At 58.5% G+C, this 18,295-nt stretch overlaps 3 protein-coding genes across 13 annotated transcripts in view; 2 read left to right on the plus strand and 1 right to left on the minus strand.

Moving 5' to 3' along the window:
- The window catches only part of RTEL1 (regulator of telomere elongation helicase 1), a 29,155-nt gene extending 20,118 nt beyond the window's left edge, over positions 1 to 9,037 (plus strand). The window contains exons 16-34 of one of the 7 annotated variants that reach the window (XM_053574878.1): positions 1,433 to 1,565; positions 1,743 to 1,856; positions 1,947 to 1,987; positions 2,130 to 2,215; positions 2,317 to 2,394; positions 2,685 to 2,762; positions 3,171 to 3,317; positions 3,536 to 3,651; positions 3,886 to 4,009; positions 4,129 to 4,294; positions 4,398 to 4,558; positions 5,379 to 5,474; positions 6,345 to 6,543; positions 6,726 to 6,866; positions 7,248 to 7,364; positions 7,540 to 7,764; positions 7,909 to 8,067; positions 8,172 to 8,473; positions 8,594 to 9,037. In XM_053574878.1, the coding sequence (XP_053430853.1) occupies positions 1,433 to 1,565; positions 1,743 to 1,856; positions 1,947 to 1,987; positions 2,130 to 2,215; positions 2,317 to 2,394; positions 2,685 to 2,762; positions 3,171 to 3,317; positions 3,536 to 3,651; positions 3,886 to 4,009; positions 4,129 to 4,294; positions 4,398 to 4,558; positions 5,379 to 5,474; positions 6,345 to 6,543; positions 6,726 to 6,866; positions 7,248 to 7,364; positions 7,540 to 7,764; positions 7,909 to 8,067; positions 8,172 to 8,473; positions 8,594 to 8,674 (2,564 nt within the window). In that variant the 3' untranslated portion in view covers positions 8,675 to 9,037. Of the gene's footprint in view, positions 1 to 1,432; positions 1,857 to 1,946; positions 1,988 to 2,129; positions 2,216 to 2,316; positions 2,395 to 2,684; positions 2,763 to 3,170; positions 3,318 to 3,535; positions 3,652 to 3,885; positions 4,010 to 4,128; positions 4,295 to 4,397; positions 4,559 to 5,363; positions 5,475 to 6,344; positions 6,544 to 6,725; positions 6,867 to 7,247; positions 7,365 to 7,539; positions 7,765 to 7,908; positions 8,068 to 8,171 lie in introns of all 7 variants that reach the window. The other 6 variants (XM_053574877.1, XM_053574874.1, XM_053574879.1 and 3 more) reach the window with 6 other exon arrangements.
- Positions 9,038 to 9,162: 125 nt separating this feature from the next.
- Positions 9,163 to 10,939, plus strand: TNFRSF6B (TNF receptor superfamily member 6b). Its single transcript, XM_053573777.1, is given in 5 exon segments — positions 9,163 to 9,486; positions 9,488 to 9,627; positions 9,742 to 10,009; positions 10,217 to 10,329; positions 10,722 to 10,939. Coding segments are annotated over 5 exon segments (1,002 nt in total). The 5' UTR covers positions 9,163 to 9,223.
- Positions 10,877 to 18,292, minus strand: ARFRP1 (ADP ribosylation factor related protein 1). Of its 5 annotated transcripts, none has more exons than XM_053574931.1 (8): positions 17,878 to 18,152; positions 17,460 to 17,566; positions 17,122 to 17,209; positions 16,804 to 16,886; positions 13,506 to 13,587; positions 13,144 to 13,292; positions 12,712 to 12,812; positions 10,877 to 12,643 (listed from the first exon to the last, which is right to left on the minus strand). In XM_053574931.1, exons 2-8 carry the CDS (start codon positions 17,550 to 17,552, stop codon positions 12,556 to 12,558), a joined length of 684 nt encoding a protein of 227 aa, XP_053430906.1. In that variant the 5' UTR covers positions 17,553 to 17,566; positions 17,878 to 18,152; the 3' UTR covers positions 10,877 to 12,555. The 5 variants fall into 5 exon arrangements, 4 of the variants coding, with proteins under 4 accessions (XP_053430906.1, XP_053430905.1, XP_053430904.1 ...); XM_053574930.1 differs by having other exon boundaries at positions 17,652 to 18,152; XM_053574929.1 differs by lacking the exon at positions 17,878 to 18,152 and adding an exon at positions 18,159 to 18,291 and having other exon boundaries at positions 10,878 to 12,643.
- Between the last annotated feature and the right edge of the window lie 3 nt (positions 18,293 to 18,295).

An 18,295-nucleotide genomic window follows, 5' to 3' on the forward strand; every position in this document is an offset into this window, starting at 1 on the left:
TGCATGTGTCCTGGGCTCTGTGTCTGGAGCACTGCGGTTCCTAGGTTGCAGCTGCCCCGCTCTTACCTGCCTGCTGGGTAGTGCTGGCCCTTGGTGGCCAGAGTAGGGCTTCAGCTGCAGCTTGTGTGAGTGGGGCAGGCTCACCGGCATGGCTCTGCCATCCCACTGCAGGCTGCTGTTAGGGTGCCCTGGAGCCTGTGACTTGTGACACAGCGTGGCCCAGCAGGAGCAGCTGGGGAGTGTGTGCTGCGGAGGCCCAGGGAGGGAAGGCCTGGGAGGTGGCCTGTCCCAGTAGGAAGTGTCCCTCCTAGGTCATTGTGTCCCAGGGGCTGGGGCGGGGCAGCCTGGCCCCTCTACCTCTGAAGTCAGGTGGCTTCCCCAAAATACCACTCCTTGGGGGTGTTTACAGGAAGTCAGTTCACGGGTGGGCTGTTTTCCTACTGCCTGGCAGCCCTAGGTCATCTCCCCACCACAGGGCCAGTTACGAGTCCACGTGGGAAAGGCCTTTCCCGGGCAGCATCTGTGGCTCAGTGAGTAGGATGCTGGCCCCATATACCGAGGATGGCGGGTTCAAACTCGGCCCCAACCAAAGTGCAACCAAAAAATAGCCAGGCGTTGTGGTGGGCGCCTGTAGTCCCAGCTACTCGGGAGGCTGAGGCAAGAGAATTGCTTAAGCCCAGGAGTTGGAGGTTGCTGTGAGCTGTGTGAGGCCCAGGAATTGGAGGTTGCTGTGAGCTGTGTGAGGTCACGAGGGCCATAAAGTGAGACTCTGTCTCTACAAAAAAAAAAAAAAAAAAGGCCTTTCCCGTCCAGGAAGCAGTGCTGCCTCGCTCAGGAAATGGGCTAGTTGTGATTTTGTTGTCACATTTCACATTGTACTACTTGTTCAGTTTTAATTTCTGGAACTTCTGTAGACCACTGGGAGCAGGCAGGGAGCCAGTCCCCTTTCCTGGGCCTCTTCCCTGCTCCATGTTGTCCTTGGTCACGGCCAGGCACCTGTAGGCACTGGGGGGCCATTAGAACCTCAGCCTTGTTTGCTGCTGACACACAGGGGTTCATGCCAACCCAGGAAGTCTGTGAACTTGGGACCCTCTCTGTAGCCTATACAGGAGGTCAAGTGTTGCTTCCTTCCTGTGTGGCTCTGTGGGGTAGGATCACATCCTAAGCCACACGGCACAGTCACACAGGGGTTTAAGGTTGCAGTTGGCTGACCTCCCTCTTGAAGTGACCCAAACAGTGGTCTGGTGCTTCCCTTTTGCCCCTGGGACTCCTGACAAAGGGCCTAGTGTGTAGGCTCTGAGCAGGCCCATCCCAACCCCTGTACACTGCACCAGGGCCTGCAGGGTTCACTCATGTGATACTGAATGGGTGGGAGGGCAGTGGTCAGACCCTTGGTCCCATCCTCACATCTTGCTCCCTCACCCCCATGCAGGGAAGGTGCTGAGCTACTGGTGTTTTAGCCCTGGCCACAGCATGCGTGAGCTGGTCCGCCAAGGTGTCCACAGCCTCATCCTCACCAGCGGCACACTAGCCCCGGTGTCCTCCTTTGCCCTGGAGATGCAGATGTACGGAGCAGGCCCTGTCAAGAGTCTGAGTCCTGGTGATACATACCAGCAGGGTGGGGTGCACTGGGTTTGGGGTTGGGGGTCCCCAGGAGTCAGGGTGTTGGGGGGCTTGGACTTAGTGGCCATAGTGGTGCTTTTTACTACTCCCCACCGTCCACTCCCTTTGGCCATGTTCAGCCCTTTCCCCGTCTGCCTGGAGAACCCCCACGTCATAGAGCAGCACCAGATCTGGGTGGGGGTTATCCCCAAAGGTCCAGATGGAGCCCAGCTGAGCTCTGCATTTGACAAACGGTAAGGGGTCCTGGCAAGGGTGAAGAGATGGGGGTGGAGGGGGTTGAGCCCTGGGACCCTCATGGCAGTGGCCTCCCTGGCTCCATGCAGGTTTTCAGAGGAGTGCTTATCCTCTCTCGGGAAGACTCTGGGTGAGTACTTCACATGGAAGCCGTGTCCCTCAGGAGGCCCTTGTTGCCCACTGTCCCTGTGCTGGTCCCCCCATTTCCCAGAGTCAGTGGGGGCCTCTGTGGATACCTGGCTCTGTCTTGACCATGGCCATGGTGCTTCCAGGCAACATCGCTCGCGTGGTGCCCCATGGGCTCCTGGTCTTCTTCCCTTCCTACCCTGTCATGGAGAAAAGCCTGGCGTTCTGGCGGGTGTGTCTCCCTGTGTGTCCTCCTAGGGGTCAGAGGGGTCTGGGCTGGGGGTGGAGCAGGGCCACAGCTATCACCTGCTATAACGAGCATCCTTCTCCCAGGCCCGGGACTTGGCCAGGAAGGTGGAAGTACTGAAGCCTCTGTTTGTGGAGCCCAGAAGCAAAGGCAGCTTCTCAGAGGTCTGCTGTAGGCTGTTCCCCAGAGCCCCATTCCCTTCCCTCACCTGGGATAGCAGGAGACTCTCCTGTCTGAGTAGGCCTCTGTAGGCCACCCTGGCTCTGGGATTTCTGTGTTTTCTTGGAAACACTGAATAGGCTCTGGGTGCCATGAAGAAGCTTCTAGTACCCTGCATGATGCTCCTGGTTGGGACAACATCTCATCTTGGAGGATGTGATCTAGGGTCTCACTGGAGGAGGAGAAAGGATATGGGTGGGGCTCGCAGCTCAGGCTGACCAGCCTCCCCTTCCAGGTCATTGATGCCTACTACAAGCAGGTGGCCTCCCCTGGGTCCAGTGGGGCCACCTTTCTGGCGGTGTGCCGGGGCAAGGTGAGCTCTTTGTGGCCATTGTCCCCCAGCCTGGCTGCTAGTGCCCTGGGAGCTGAGCTGAGGGCAGGGCAGGCCTGGGCCACTCCTTGGGCCTATGTCCAACACACAAACTGCGAAAGAACCATACTCCTAGGCCTGGTGGGGCTAGCCCCAGCTGGACCTGGAGACCCCACTCAGAAGCTAAGGGCCAACAGCTCGGGGAGCAAGTAAGAGCTGGTCATGGTTTTCTGAGAACTGCAGCTCTGAGTGGGGCCTGAGTTAGGATGGAGCTTTCGCCCTGCTGCCTGGGCATGTGTGGCCATGAGGGTCAGGGCGTGGATGGACCTGGGGAAAGTCCCTGGGCTTGGGTACAGACAGCTAGGGAAGAGTGGCCACTGCTCCCAGGCAGCTCCTTGGCCTGTCTCCTAGGCCAGCGAGGGACTGGACTTCTCAGACATGAATGGCCGTGGTGTGATCATCACAGGCCTCCCATACCCCCCACGCATGGACCCCCGGGTTGTCCTCAAGATGCAGTTCCTGGACGAAATTCAGGGCCAGAGCCAAGCTGGCGTCCAGGTGAGGTGACCAGGGAGCCAGGTGGTTGTGGGGAGGAAGCCCCACCACTGGGCCCCCTATCCCTCTCTGTAACCTGGGGCCTACCACAGAGGGGGATAGGGGCCTATGACCCAGGCCTACCACAGCCCCCATCCCCCTCAGTGACCCAGGGCCCACTCCAGAGCTCCCATTCACCCCCACTACTCAGGGCCCACAACAGAGTCCCTTTGCCCCCACAGTTCCTCTCTGGGCAAGAGTGGTACCGTCAACAGGCATCCAGGGCTGTGAACCAGGCCATCGGGCGGGTGATCAGGCACCGCCATGATTATGGGGCCGTCTTCCTCTGTGATCACAGGTGCGTGGTATGCAGGTAGGGGCTCCACATGGACACCCCCCTCCCCATGCTGGGTCGAGTCCCTTTCTAGACCCATGGGCCCTCCTTGGGGTGCTCCCGTTTCCTTAGCAGCCTCTCTGGGCCTGGGAGCTCTTCTTGTGGACTAGGGTCTTCCTTCCCTGGGTGAGCTAAGCCCTGAGCCACAGTGGGCTATAGGGCAGAGGAAAGGGACTGATGGGCCACACCACCTTCTAGGTTTGCCTATGCTGATACCAGAGCCCAGCTACCCTCCTGGGTGCGACCTCATATCAAAGTGTATGACAACTTTGGCCCCGTGATCCGAGATGTGGCCCAGTTCTTCCGTGTTGCTCAGAAAACTGTGAGCTTCCAAGTGCCCAGCTGGCTGGGCCATCATGGCCTACCCAGGGTGGGGGCTGGGTGCTATTACCAGAGTAGCTAGAAATAGGCAGGAGCCCTACCTGCCCTGTGATTCTGCAGGTGCCGGTGCCATCCCCCCGGGTTCTAGCCCCTCTGGCTGTGGCCCCAAGTCTGGGTGAGAGAGAGAATGCTGCCAGGGTGGCCACACGTCCGGGGCCCTGCCTCCCTACCAAGAAAGCTAAGAGTCTGGACCTGCACATCCCCAGCCTAAAGCAGAGGCCCTCAGGTGGGTGAGGGGGCAGGGGCAGCAATTCGCCTGGCATAATGGATTGCCCCCCACTGCTTGGCCTCCCCAGTGAGCTTAGTTGCTCACACCGGTGCTCCTGCAGGGTCACCAGCTCCCAGGGACCCCGAGAGCAGCCTATGTGTGGAGTATGAGCAGGAGCCAGTCCACACCCAGCGGAGACCCACGGGGCTGCTGGCTGCCCTGGAGCATAGCGAGCAGCAGGGCCAGGGGCCTGGGGCCAGGGCCCACCCTGGTGCAGAGGAGGTATGGGGCTGGAGGTGGATGCAGACCATCCTTCCCTGAGTCCAGGCCAAGCCCCACCCATCTGACTTGGGCACCTCCACTCTCACTCATGTTCATCCCCTTCTGGGCAGACTGCCTGACTCTCCTGTGTGCCCTCCACCCCACCCGGCTCTGCCTCATGCCCTCTGCCCTTCCTCACTCCAGCTGCTGGTTCCCAGGCAGGACCGTTCCCCTTAGCTGGTGCCCCCCACCCTGCCTGGGGTCTCTGCTGGTGCCTCCTGCAATGCTGTGTTTGTCTTGCAGGTCACCTTGGCCTAGTCCACTGAAGGTCTGGTGACCCCTGACACCTTCTGTGCCCCAGGCCACCCTTTCTCCAGGCCTGAGCTATGGGTGGAACCCCAAGTTTGTTCTCTCCTGAGGCTTTTGCCCACAAGCTCTTAATACTTGAGGCTTGTTCTGAAGCTTTCTCCCTGCCTTGCTGCAGGGAGCCATTCCCCTTCCTGCTCCCGTTTCTGTATTGTGGGCCCCTGGGTAAGCCCTAGGTGCTAACAATAGGCACCTTGTCCCCTTTTTTTTCAGTCCTCTCAGTTATCATGAAATTGTCCCTGACCCTGCTCTTATGGGGGCAGGTGGCATAACTTGAAAAAGAGGCTGAATTGTGGCACTGTTCCCTGGAGGCCTCATTGTATGACTGACCTCCTACCTGGAACCTCTGTCCAGGCTGCTGGACAGGGTTCTTGGGGACCCAGGGCCTCATCGTCCCCTGTGGACTAGGTGGGCGTCATAGGTGCTTTGAGGCCCCTGAACATGAGGGTTGGGACCACAGCTGTATCCTCCGCAGGCACATGGCAGCAGCACCCCACCCATCAGGTGTGAGAAGAGGCTTGCAGATGAACAGAGAGGAGGGAGGAAGAAAGTCAGGCTGGTCAGCTGCCTGGTATGTGAGCCACCCTGCAGTATGTGCTGGCCACTCACACACTTGTGGGGTCTCTCTCTTGGCACTAGTGGCTTGTGGACTCCTGGCCATGCAGGGGTGTGGGCCAGCCCAGACTTAGGGAGGCCATATGCAGGAGCTGGTTTCCAGGCTGACTTGACCCAGGGGCTCAACATTTGTAGCCCCTTTGCAAGTGTTAGGTGCCCTTTTCCTGGCCTGAGTCAGGTCTAGCCTTGGGCATGTTTGGTTTGGGACCTGCAGTTGGCCACAGCCTCCCGCCTGTGGTGGGCAGTGCTGGACCCGGCCCCCACTTCTCACTAGAGTGTGGACACTGACCTGCCCCATGTCCATGTCTCTCACCTTCTGGGAAGAAGCAGGCAGTGTCCAGGAAATGGGCTGGCTGCAGAGGGGCCTGGGCCTGCCAGAGGCCAAATGGGGACAGGAGTAGGGGATTCCTGGACCTTCCCTGCCTTGGTCCCTGTGTTTCCTATTGGTCTGGGTGTGCAGGAGAGGTGGGTGTTGCATGTTGAAAATGCATCACTGTGAGCTGTTCCCCACACATCAGCAGTACTACTTTGGGGCAGGAGGCTGGAAGGAGGAGCAGGAGGACAGGCCCCCCAGGACTCCTAGCTTGAGGGGAAACACCTGCCTGGTGCCTCTTGCTGCTCTCCAAGCTGTGGGGAGCAGAGTGTGGCCATTTTATACTGAAGTTACATGTGGGTCCCTCCAGCTTCTAAGCTGTCCAGTGCAACCCCGGGCCCCATAGCCCACTGTTCCAGGGAGCCCTAGCCATGCTGGGGAAGGCCCACCACAGTTGGGGGACCCAACAGACGAGACTGGGCCTGACAGCAGCCTCGGGCCTATGTACCACAGGAGGAGCCAGCAGCTGGTACACAGATGGGCAGAGCCAGGCTTTTCATGGCGGCTGTGAAGGAGGTACTGAGCCAGGCCAGTTTCAAAGCCTTCACCCAGGCCCTGCAAGACTACAAGGGCTCTGATGACTTTGCTGCCCTGGCCGCCTGCATCAGCCCCCTCTTTGCCAAGGACCCCGAGAAGCACAGCCTGCTCCAAGGTGCCATGGGCCAGAGGTTGTGCCCAGGGGCAGTACTAAGGATGTAGGGGAGGGGCCTGCTCGGAAGAACTAGGCAGGCACCAGGGCCCAGGTTTGTCCCTGCTCCTGAGAGAAGCATCAGGTGGGCAGCCTGTGGCCCTCAGAGCCCCCAGTTCACAGCCCTGGACACCTTTCCCTGATAGGCTTCTACCAGTTCGTGCGGCCCCACCACAAGCAACGGTTTGAAGAAATGTGTGTCCAGTTGACAGGCCGCGGCTGCGGCTACCAGCCTGAGCACAGCCTTTCCCGACGGCAGGGGGCACAGTTAGCCCTGGACCCCAGTGGTGAGGCAGCTCCTTGCGGGACCCTGAGACTCAGACCCAGAAGTCAGGGTGGACCCTGGGTGTTGGGGTTGTGACCAGCGACAGTACAGACCTCCCAGGAGAAACCTGTACCTGAGGCATCACTTGGCACATGCCAAAGGCTTGGCCACTAGACACCTGTCCCCTCCTGCTCCCTACATCTGTTTCTAAATCCAGTTGAACCTGCACCTCCAGAGGAGGGAGCACCTGCTGTCAGTGTGCAGCCTGGCAGGAGGTGCCCCCAAGGCCTCATCTTGCTTCACCTATGCAGGTGCCCTGCTGTGAGGCCTGGTCTACCCGCAGCTGGGGTTGGGGGGAACCTCCCAGGGTCTCAGTGTGGCTTCTTGTGTTTTGTTTTTTCAGGAAGGCAGGAGCCTGATCCTAAGCTGACCCTGTCCGCAGATGCAGCTGGGCAGCTGGATCCCAGAGAGCACCTGAACCAGGGTGGCCCCCACCTAACCAGCAGGCCACCTCGCATAGGTACCTGGCTCCTATGTTCTCTGGGGCCTTGAAGGGGCTCAAACTTCAGCTTGGCCTCAGCTTTGAGCCAAACCCACCACTGGAGCCAGAGACTACAATGGGAAGACGGGGGGCTGTGCTTGTTGTCCTGCACCCTCTGGGCCTTAGACCCTGACACTGCTTCCTGTCTCACCAGGAGACTCCAGCAGCTGTTCACAAGAGGGAGCCAGAACAGAGAAGCCAGGCCAGCCTGCTGTGAGCACCTACCTGGCTGACGTACACAGGGCCCTGGGGTCTGCAGGCTGTAGCCAGCTCCTGACAGCACTAAGAGCCTATAAACAGGACGATGACCTCAACAAGATGCTGGCCGTGCTGGCTTCACTGACCACTGCAAGGCCTGAAGACTTCTTCCTGTTGCAGAGCAAGTGACCTTGGGGCAGCCAGTCAGTGCGGGTCAGGGGATGAGATGGGGTGCTGTCCCAGGCCTGAGTGGAGCTCCCCACAGCAGTGTGGGTCAGGGGACGAGGCAGTGTGCTGTCCTAGGCCTGAGTGGAGCTCCCCACAGGGTTTGGAATGTTCGTGCGCCCACACCACAAGCCGCGCTTCTTGCAGACATGCAGAGACCTGACTGGCCTGCCCTCCCCAGGCATAGGCACAGGATCGTTGAGACCCTGGGAGAGCCCTGCTGTGCCTCCCGAGTTTGTCTGCCGGCCACCACAGCCAAGTAGGGGCATGCCTGTGTGCTTCTGGCACACCCATCCCACGCAGCCCTGGAGATTGGGTGACAGGGAAGCACCACGCACCCCCTGGACTCACTTCTCTCTGTAGGGGCCTCACAGTCGGAGAAAACCGGGAAAGCCCAGAGCAAGATTTTATCCTTTCTCAGACAGAAGCCTGCTGGGGACTCAGGGCTCAACGGTGCGGCAGGGCCTGGTGCACCTGACGGGCAGTCTGCGCTGGGTGAGCCTTGTGGGAGGGGCAACCTCCAGCAGCAAGCTGTAGGTGTTCACTGTAGGCCACTTGCAGCAAGCTTCCCGTGTCGGGGCTGTGGGGCTGAGAACACGGTGCTCTTCCAGTGCCCTTCCTGTGACTTCCACTGCTGCCAGGCCTGCTGGCAACGGCACCTCCAGGTTGGCACCTGGTCCCCAGGAGCCCCTGATGGGCGTTGCCCTAGGGGGTGGGCTTGGGATGGCCTTCAGCCTGCTGCTGGTGCTTGGCAGGCATGTCCAGCAGCCTAGGTGTCTCCACAGATCTCTAGGATGTGCCCAGCGTGTCACGCCACCTCCAGGAAGCAAAGCCTCACACAGATCTTCTGGCTAGAGCCCCAGTGAGCCCTCAAGGAGATTCTTGGGTCACCCCCGCCGTCGTGCTTTAACACTTGCCCATCCAGCTCTGGTGTGGGCTGAGCCTACCCAACAAGGACTGGTGCCTGCCTGCCTGTCAGGCCCAGTACAGGCTACAGAGGGGCAGGGCCCAGGGTTCTTCCCCGAAGCTAGTGTAGGGTCTGGGCCATACTGCAGAGCCCTGGCTTTGGGAAGGGAAGGGAGGTTTCTCCAGCATTTAGTTTATGAGTGGTTTCCCAGGGGCATCTCAGCTGAGCCCCCAACCAGGCAGGAGGGGAGCCCATGTGGACATGTGCTGACTTTTAATTAAGAGGATAGGGCTGTCTAATAAAGTTGTGGCAGTGCAGTGTCCAGGACAGTGTCTGTATGCTTGAGTCTGGTGGTAGGATTTGAGGACACGTGAGAGGATGGGGTGTTGCCCTAGCGCTCTCCACCCCAGGAGAACTGAGCTCTGCATGCCTTCTCCACATTAGGTTCTGCTGGGCCCTCACAACTGAAGGGGAACCCAGGGTCCCCCGACTTCTATCCTGGGCTGCCATGCCCTGGTTGTGTCAGGAACTGGCCCTGGGGCTCCTCAGAGAGCTTGCTCCTGGCAGAAGTGGCAACAGGCTGGGGAGGGGTGTGGCACCTACCCGTGGCAGGGCGGTGATGCAAGAGTGGCTGGCATGCACTAAGTGCCCCAAAGGCACCTTTGTGCAGCAGCCATGCTGCAGGGACAGCCCCATGATATGTGGCGCATGTCCCCTGCCCTACTACATGCGGTTCTGGAACTACCTGGAGCACTGCCACTACTGCAATGTTCTGTGGGGAGCACGAGGAGGCACAGTCATGCCATGCCACCCACAACCGCACCTGCCACTGCTGCCCTGGCTTTTTCGCACATGCTGGCTTCTGCCTGGAGCACACACCATTTCCACCCAGCACTGGTGTGATCACTTGGGGTTGGGGCATAGGGAGGAGGGGAGCCTGGAAAAGGTATGTATGTGAGGGGCAGCCTTGAGCAAGGATACCCCAGGCTCCCCTAACCCTGCCCTCATCTCCCTTACCCCTGTTAGGCACCCCAGGCCAGAACACAGAGTGCCAGCTATGGCCCCCAGGCACCTCCTCAGCCAGCAGCTCCAGCTCAGAGCTGTGCCAGCCCCACTACAACTGCTCAGCCCTGGGTCTGGTCCTCAATGTGTCCAGCTCCTCCCAGCAACTGCATTGGCTTCTTGCTCAGCTGGCCCTGGGGAGTGGGGAGAGCCAGGTGAGCCCAGGGACAAAGAGAGCTGGCCAGGTCAGCTTGTGCCCCTTCCATCCCTCAGACAGGAGTCTAGCCTTACAGTAAGAGGGTCAGGAGGCACCCGGAGTCCAGCCCCCTCTCAAGGGTGGCCGAAGGTTAGGATATAGGCTCGACGTATAACATGTTCTCCCAGTCTTCCCAGCCACCTCAGAGGAAGGTGACTACTTCAACATTGGGAAACAGATCTATAGAGCATACAGTTAGAGTGTGTAGACAGAGATTAAGTAACACTGTCAGTGTTAGGTCAGGTGTAGTCTCACTGCCCATTCTGGCCTGGAGTCGCTGCCCCAGCCAGACATCCTGCAGCTCCCTGCTGGCTTATTTCCCGCCCCCACCATACCACCACCACCACCACCCCCACGTAGCTCCAATGCACTCACCTGCTTAGCACACAGGGTTTCCCTTTCTTTTTTTTTTGTAGAGACAGAGTCTCACTTTATGGCCCTCGGTAGAGTGCCGTGGCCTCACACAGCTCACAGCAACCTCCAACTCCTGGGCATAAGCAATTCTCCTGCCTCAGCCTCCCGAGCAGCTGGGACCACAGGCGCCCGCCACAACGCCCGGCTATTTTTTGGTTGCGGTTTGGCCGGGGCCGGGTTAGAACCCGCCACCCTCGGCATATGGGGCCGGCGCCCTACCGACTGAGCCACAGGCGCCGCCCAGGGTTTCCCTTTCATTCTGTAACTCCCCAGAGCCCAGAAAGCAGAGCACTTGAGTGACCAAAGCCCCTGCCTTGCTCAGACCCTTCTGCAGGGCCTGAGTGTGAGCGTGCGCTCATTGACTGCGTGGTCTTCTAGGATGTCTCCAAGAGGCTGTAGCGACTGCAGCGTCAACTCCCAGCACTCCATGGGGCACTGGTAGCACAGCTGCTGCATGCACATGGAGCGAACGCCAGGGCTGGAACAGTGTCTGCGCACGTTTCCTCCCCGCACACTGAGCGCGGCCCCACTCCCAGAAAGCTTTATTTTTAGAGACAGAGCCTCAAGCTGTCACCCTGGGTAGTGCTGTGGCATCACAGCTCACAGCAACCTCCAACTCTTAGGCTCAAGTGATTCTCTTGCCTCTGCCTCCCAAGTAGCTGGGACTACAGGCGCCCACCATAACACCTGCCTGGCTATTTTTTGGTTGCAGCTGTCGTTGTTCGATGGGCCTGGGCTAGATTTGATACCGCCAGCTCAGGTGTATGTGGCTGGCGCCTTACCCACTTGAGCCACAGGCGCTGAGCCCCAGAAAACTTTTTTAAAGGGGAACTTATTAAAGTTTATTTTTATAAAGCCATTTGTAATATTGGTTGTACCCGTCATAGGGCTACACCAGGGGAACACTCGGGTAGAAGTCTCGCCCCAGGCCCCCAGTTTTCCGGCCATAAGCATGCCCCACGCCACCCCCAACAAGGGCCATTGCAAGGGGTTGGTACTGGTGGGCCCTCCTACTGGTTGTGGCCTTTCTAGAGGCTGGGATAGTGCAGAGGACAGCCAGCACAGTGCCTGAGCTCAAGGGGCTCACCCATTCCCCCTGGAGCCTCCCACTCAGGGATTTCCCAAAAGGGGACCAGGCAAAGGTTTCCCCCGGACCTCCTGTGCTTCCCGGAAGTGAGGTCTTTTCCTTCCACTCCAGACCTACCCAGAGTAACTGGGGCCTAGTGCAGACCCCCTACATCCACCATGAGTCACAGCAAGAGGTGCCACCCCCACCCACCCAAGCCTGGGGGAGCCTCTGGGCCTGGGCACTTCCCAAGTCTATGAAAAGGGTGTGCCCTGCAGGCCATGGCTGCCGAGATGCTCACCTGCCCCTTGGGGGCCCAGAGGAAGGGATAGATGGGAACCAGCCGGACAGTTCTGCACACAAACTCCCTGCCAGCCCACTCCCACACTGTCTCAGGGAGCCCTACTGCATCAGGGCTGTGCTGAGTGGGGCGACTCTTAAGGATCCTTGTCCCCACCACAAGGGGCTCAGGGGGGGATGGTTAGGCATCTCCACAGTCCCCAAGGAGACCCCACCACCTGCTCTGAGGACTTGGCCTAGTGGGACCCAGGGTGCTGTCTTAGCTGGCCACAGGCACATGGCCACGGGAGGGCTCTGTGCCCCACAAACAACAGACAACCTGCCCAGGGCACATGAAAAACCAGTATCAGCCTCCCCCCAAAACCATCCCCTCTCTAGGGGGTCACAATGAGGCTATGCCGGGCCAGTGTGGGGTGGTTGTCTTCATAAGCAGTCTCAGCCCTGTTCTGAGGCTCGGTTAGAACCTCTGGCCCAGCTGGCTCCTCAAGGGCAGACCACCTCCAGGGTCAGAGGGACAGAGCCCAGTGAGCAACGGACACACGGCCACCTCAATAGGTGGGCTGGATAGAGCAGCCTGGGGGCTCCCGAGAGCCCCCCAGCACCACCACCTCACTCCCCACCCCACCCGCAGAAGCCCTGGATGCCTCTACTGCTCCAGACTCAAGAGGAAGTATGTCTTACAGGAACACAAAGAATCACAAAGCAAAACAAACCCAACCCAGGGGCCGGTGGCACAGGGGCCAACAGGAAGCCCCCTCCTCCAGCACATGCAGACTAGCTGCCCGATAGCAAGCCAGTGCACCTATGTGATGTCCCTCTGCCGTGGTGGCCGGTGGACATTCCGGATGACACACTTCACCATCCACTCGATGCCCTCGCGTACTCCTTTGCTGTGGAGACAAACCACGTGAGAGGGTGCCCTTGGCCCCAGGCCCCTCCAGGGGTAAAGACCACTTACCCTGTAAGGGCAGAACAGGCCTGGGTCAGGCAGTCCCGCCGGCCGATCTTGCCAGTGCAGTCACTGAAGGCCGTCTTGATGTCAGGGATAGACAGGCAAGTCTGGGGAGGTTAGACTATGAGAGGCAGGCCCACAGCAGGAAAGGAAATGACTGAGGCAGAACTTGGCCAGGGTTTCCCACATGGTGGCCACAATGGCTGTGGGACCTGGAGCTTGATCCCCACCAGGTACACACATGGCTCCACCACAGGGGTCACTTAAGAAACAGGCATCACAGGAGCTACCCTCCGGCCCCCATCCCTTAGATGGGCTTTAAGGTAATACACTGAGGTCCAAGGCCTGGGTGGTGGTGGGGGCAGGTCCCAGTGGCCTTCACAACATGTGTTAGGCCCAGCTAGGAAGAAGTGATGAGGTTTCTAAGCTCACAATCACCTGGAGACCTCTGTGCACAGGGGAGACCTTGGTCTGGGCTGAGGTAGGTGAGTCCTGCAGTGAGTAGCTGGGGCTCACCTCCACATCCTGCTTGTTGGCCAGCACCAGAACAGGGACGCCGCACAGGGCCTCACTTGTCACCACCTTCTCTGGGGAGGAGGCAGAGATAGCACCTTACTCCCAATATTCCGCATGCCCACCCCCTTGCACACCAGGGCAATGTGCTGTCAGCAAGAGCTGGGCCTGACCCCCTCCAAGGTCATGGGATATCCAAACCAGACCTGACCCCTTCCCCTAACTCCTCCCAACTGCTCACACGGCCCAAGACCTCCCTCCCTCCTGCAAGCAGCCAGGCCACTCACCAAATGCTTGCTTGGATTCTGCTAACCTCTCCTCATCAGTGGAGTCAATGACGTAGATGACACCGTGGCACTCTGCATAGTACTAGGAGGAAGCAGCAGGAGCTGGGGCTGCTGCTACCAACCTGCCTGGGGCCAGCATGGCCAGGCCCCAAGGCATAGCTGCTCTGAGGGGCCCAGGAGAGGATGAGGAAGGTACAGGGCAGCAAGGACTCAATCACCCCAAGGGCGTGACTCACAGAACAGGGGCAGCCCCCAAGCAAATGCATTCTAAGGATGGAGGACCAGGGGTGCAGGTACCTCTAGAGCTCTGGGAAAAGGTATGCTGCCCTGGCAGGAGTTATCAGCTTCTCTCTGCCCCCTTCTAGGGGATTCTCCTGAGAACCTTGTGCCCTTTGGGGTTGGGGCTGGAGGATCCTAGACCACAGCCTGGTCCCCACAGGGGAAGTGTGCTGGTCAGGCCTCGTGCAAGCACCTGGGCATAGGTGAGTGCAGCTGCACAGAGAGCAAGCCCAACCCGTGCCACTGAGGGGCAAGGCCAGTGCTGCCTGAGCGATAAGCTCTCCCTGTCTGGATGGGGCCTGCACTGCCCAGCTCAGCCCTCTGAGGGCTGGACTGGGTCCTAGGCTCATTCACAGCAATGGAGTCACTACAGTGGTGCCCAGTGAACAGACTCAGGCCTTGGGCATGAGACCTGAGCCAGTGAGTTTCTGTCCCAAACAGAAAAGAATACGGGAAACCACCTGTGTCCATGTGGAGCAGACAACAGCATGTGCTGGTCACTTCTCAGGGCTAGGCCAGCTCTCCCACCCTGACATGAGCACCCAGAGACCTGAATGTGACTTTGACTGGGTAGGATGAACTAACAGTCACTGTGCAGTGACATATATCCCCTAAGATGTGTAGCCTGCCAGCTCTCCAGAACCTTGGGGCGTACTGCCTGGTACCCAGCCCTGAATGAGACAATCTCTTGCACCTATACCCCTAGACGGGGGAGGAAACCCAGTGCGTTCCCCATAGGCACTTCACCAGCCAGGAAACAAGTCTGACACAGAGATAACCAGCTCCAGGAGGTAAAGAGTAGACATGGGGCCCACCAGTGTGTCCACTGGAAAGGAAGCAACCTGGGCTGGCCTAACAGTGATGCTGGACAATGGATACAGGCCAAACTGGACAGGTTCCACTCACCAAGGCTGAAAAGCCACTGCCAAGCACCTGGCCTGAGAGCAGCAGAATGGCTGTGGCCAGTAGGGTGCTATCTTTTGAGATCAGAGTACCTTGGGTCTGTCTCCCCAGCAGCAGTGGGAGCTCCCCAAGAATAAGGTGCCAGCATGCAGGTCCACATGACACCTAAGTCAGCCCAGGAGCCTTCCGTCACAGCAAAGGCCCCCTAGGGGCTGACGTTCTAGCATGTGCCCCATATACCTGGATGCTGCCCAGGGCTAGGCCAGTCGTTGTGTCCCCATGGAATAGCACTGCTGAGGTTGAGGCCCCAGAACAAGGCAACTCCCCTAGCTAGAGACATCCTTGTGACACTGGGCTCCATACAAGGATCAATGTCCAAGAACCAGAAGTGGGAATAGCAGCCTCCCTCAGCCATCCACAGCCCCAACTCAGCTGCCCAAGTGACCTCTTTTCTGCCCCGACCCACTACCTTCCTGGCACCCATTTCCAAGACACAGTCCATACCCTAACCTCTGTCTCAGTGTCTGTGCCTGAGACCCTGGCCTATGACAAGAACATCTGTCATCACCCACATGCATCTGCCATTTAAACAAGCAGGTCCCCTGACCTGGCTTGTCCTGGTGGACTCAAGTGGCCACAGAGGAGCTATAAAAAACCTTTTGGCCACAGAAAAGAGCAGCCTTATTGGCTACAAATCATGGCAAGAGGGGACACTTTGAAGGACCCAGGAAAAGGTAACTGAGACCAAAACATAAATCAAGACCTGGGCATTCAGATCTAAATACAGCAACTAGTTCAGGGCAGCCAAGGTGTCTGTGTTCCCAGCACTGGGCTGCACCAGACCCGGCAGGCCAATTAAGGGAAGCAGTTGGGTCTGCCCTGCTCAGTGCCTAAATGAGCAGAGGTGACAAACTCCAGCCTGGGGAGTGTGGGGAAAGGGGAACCAACATGGGATCTCAGAAACACCCAAAACCTTAATCAGCAAGGAGACAGTTGCTGTCAAGCTCTAAGAATGTCCTCCCCACGAGGCAGAAAACCTCACCATGGAAGAACGGGTGTTACACTAAAAATGAGAAAGGATGTAGGCTTCGTGCCTTCCCCACATCTGATCTCTGCCACTTCCACCTGCAGCCTATGGCGACCACTAAGCTGAAAGGAAGAAAGGGTGTTCTCACGTCCAGGGGAATGGAGGGTCTTCAAAGTCCCCACACTATTTCTCTTTGCCTGAGTGAAAAACAGAGTCCCCTGACTGCTACATGACGCGACCAGCTAAGTTTTCTTCTGCAGGCTCAAACCTGAGCCCAAGATTTATACATTCCCAAGCACTTATAAAAGTGTTTAGCTTGGCTCGGTGCCCTTAGCACAGTAGTCACGGTGCCAGTCACATACACCGAAGGTGGTGGGTTCAAACCTGGCGCGGGCCAGCTAACCAACAATGACAACTGCAACAAAAAATAGCCAAGAGTTGTGGCGGGCGCCTGTAGTCCCAGCTACTTGGGAGGCTGAGGCAAGAGAATCGCTTAAGCTCAAGAGTTTGAGGTTGCTGTTGAGCTGTGATGCCATAGCACTCTACCGAAGGCAACATAGTTAGACTCTGTCTCAGAAAAGAAAAACGTGGTTAGCTTATCACCCAAAACATTGAAAGAAACTAGCCCCAGCCCTGAACCACATCCCTGAAGCCCTCATAAATGCCACCCCGACCCCCATGCTGCAGACACAGCCAGGTAAAATGTCCTTCCTCTGACTGTCCACCAAGGGTGCTGCAGCAGTCTCTAAATGAGCTCCTTGAATAAATGCTCTGACCAGATCGGTTTGGCATTCAGCAATTCTTTTCTTAGAATCCCAACCACTCCCATCTTGGGATGGTTTGGGGTACTCCCTCATAGCGAACTCCCTGCTGTCACTTTTGGGGCAACTCTAACTGTGAGTCTGGCCAAGACAAAACAGGGAGTGATTCAGAAACCTGGGATAGGACTGGGGAGAACCTCAGGAACAAATGAGTAATTGAAGCTGTTGAGGAGGAAGGAGCCAAGTGGCACCACCTGGAAAGAAAAGGCACCAGTGATGAGGGATGTAGGTGGTGCCCCCCAAGGAACACACCTGGGGCCCAGCTTACCTTATCCCACAAAGACTGCAGCTCTTCCTGCCCCCCTAAATCCCAAAACATGAGGCGAGCCTTTCCCACATCCACTGTGCCAACTGTAAAGAGAATAAAAGGAAAATGTACGGTTTTTAGTCCTCGACACACCAAGTCCCAGCTCCCCTAGAGCAGTGGTTCTCAACCCTCCTAATGCTGCCACTAGAGGATGGAGCCAACCAATCCAGTGCTGCTCTGAGGTGGCATGGTTAGAGGCCTGGCGCCACTGGCAGCTGGGTTGTGAACATCACGGCATCCTCAGGGCCTCAAACCCATAATTTTAAAGTACCCCCTTACTGTTTAGACCCACGGTGGTGGTGATTTTGGATAGGCTCATCCCTTTGTAGTTCTTGTTAAAGCGGGTTTTCGACTGTTCCAGAAATGTCTGAAGAGAGAGGGAGACAGATGCATAAGACAGGGGCTGGGGCAGTTTTCCCAGTCTGTTTCCCCAAAAACCCTTCTTGGGCCTATTCCTTAAAAAAAAAAAAAAAAGAAACAAAAAAAAGAAAACAAAACTGTTCCACTATGGTCTCAGGAAGAGTTTAGATTCTGTCTGGGCAGTGGACAGGCAACGATGGTATAAAATACAAAGGTGGACCACGTGGGGAGGGCACCCGCAGGGGACAGGCACCTACCGTCTTCCCTGCATTGTCCAGGCCCAGGATCAGGATGCAGTACTCGTCCTTCTGGAACATGTACTTGTACAAGCCCGACAGCAGCGTGTACATCTTGCCCTAGGCACCTGAGACAGCATGGTCATGGCGCAGCCCGCACGCACCCCACCTCCCGCCATACTGCACCGTAGCTGCCCTAGGGGCCTTTCCTACTCCTTGTCCTGCTCCACGTCCACACTGTGAGAATTCTCCGTAACTGCTCCCAGACAGCCATTCCAAGTCGTTCTGCTCACAGCAGCGACTCTGATCTTTCCCAACCTAAATCCGTTCTGGTTCCTCCTCTAAAGACAACGCCACAGCACACCAGCCCCGGAGGTCGCCGGCCAGGGGCTTGCAGTGAGCGCGGCCCTGCCCGCCTGCCCGCCTCCCGCGTGCGGACCCGGGGCGCGCCCAGTCTCGGGGCAGTCAGCGGCCGGCGCAGGTCAGCAGCCTTTGCGGGCGTTCGGGCGGCCCCGTCACCCCGTCTCTCCCCAGGGGTAGGGGCATCTGGGGGCGGATACAGGGCAGGTTTGCCGCGGGCCTGCCGCTCCCGGAGCGAACCGGAGGTGGCGTGGGGCGGCCGGCGGGGCGGGGCAGGGACAGGCTCGCAAACAGACCCCCGCGCTTCCCCGAGTCCTGGGCGCCGCTCGGGCCTACCCCGCCACACAGCCTCCGGCCTACCTGCGCCGGCCGCGCCTTGAAGCCTCCGCGGCGCCGACTCCCGCTGACCCCGCGCGGCGCCTGACGGGACGCTGGCTGGACACAGCAGCAGAGGCGGAGTGACGTCCCGGCGGCCCCCGCGCGCCGCGTCCCAGCGG

Source organism: Nycticebus coucang, chromosome 21, assembly GCF_027406575.1.
Source record: "Nycticebus coucang isolate mNycCou1 chromosome 21, mNycCou1.pri, whole genome shotgun sequence".
Classification (NCBI taxonomy): domain Eukaryota; kingdom Metazoa; phylum Chordata; class Mammalia; order Primates; family Lorisidae; genus Nycticebus; species Nycticebus coucang.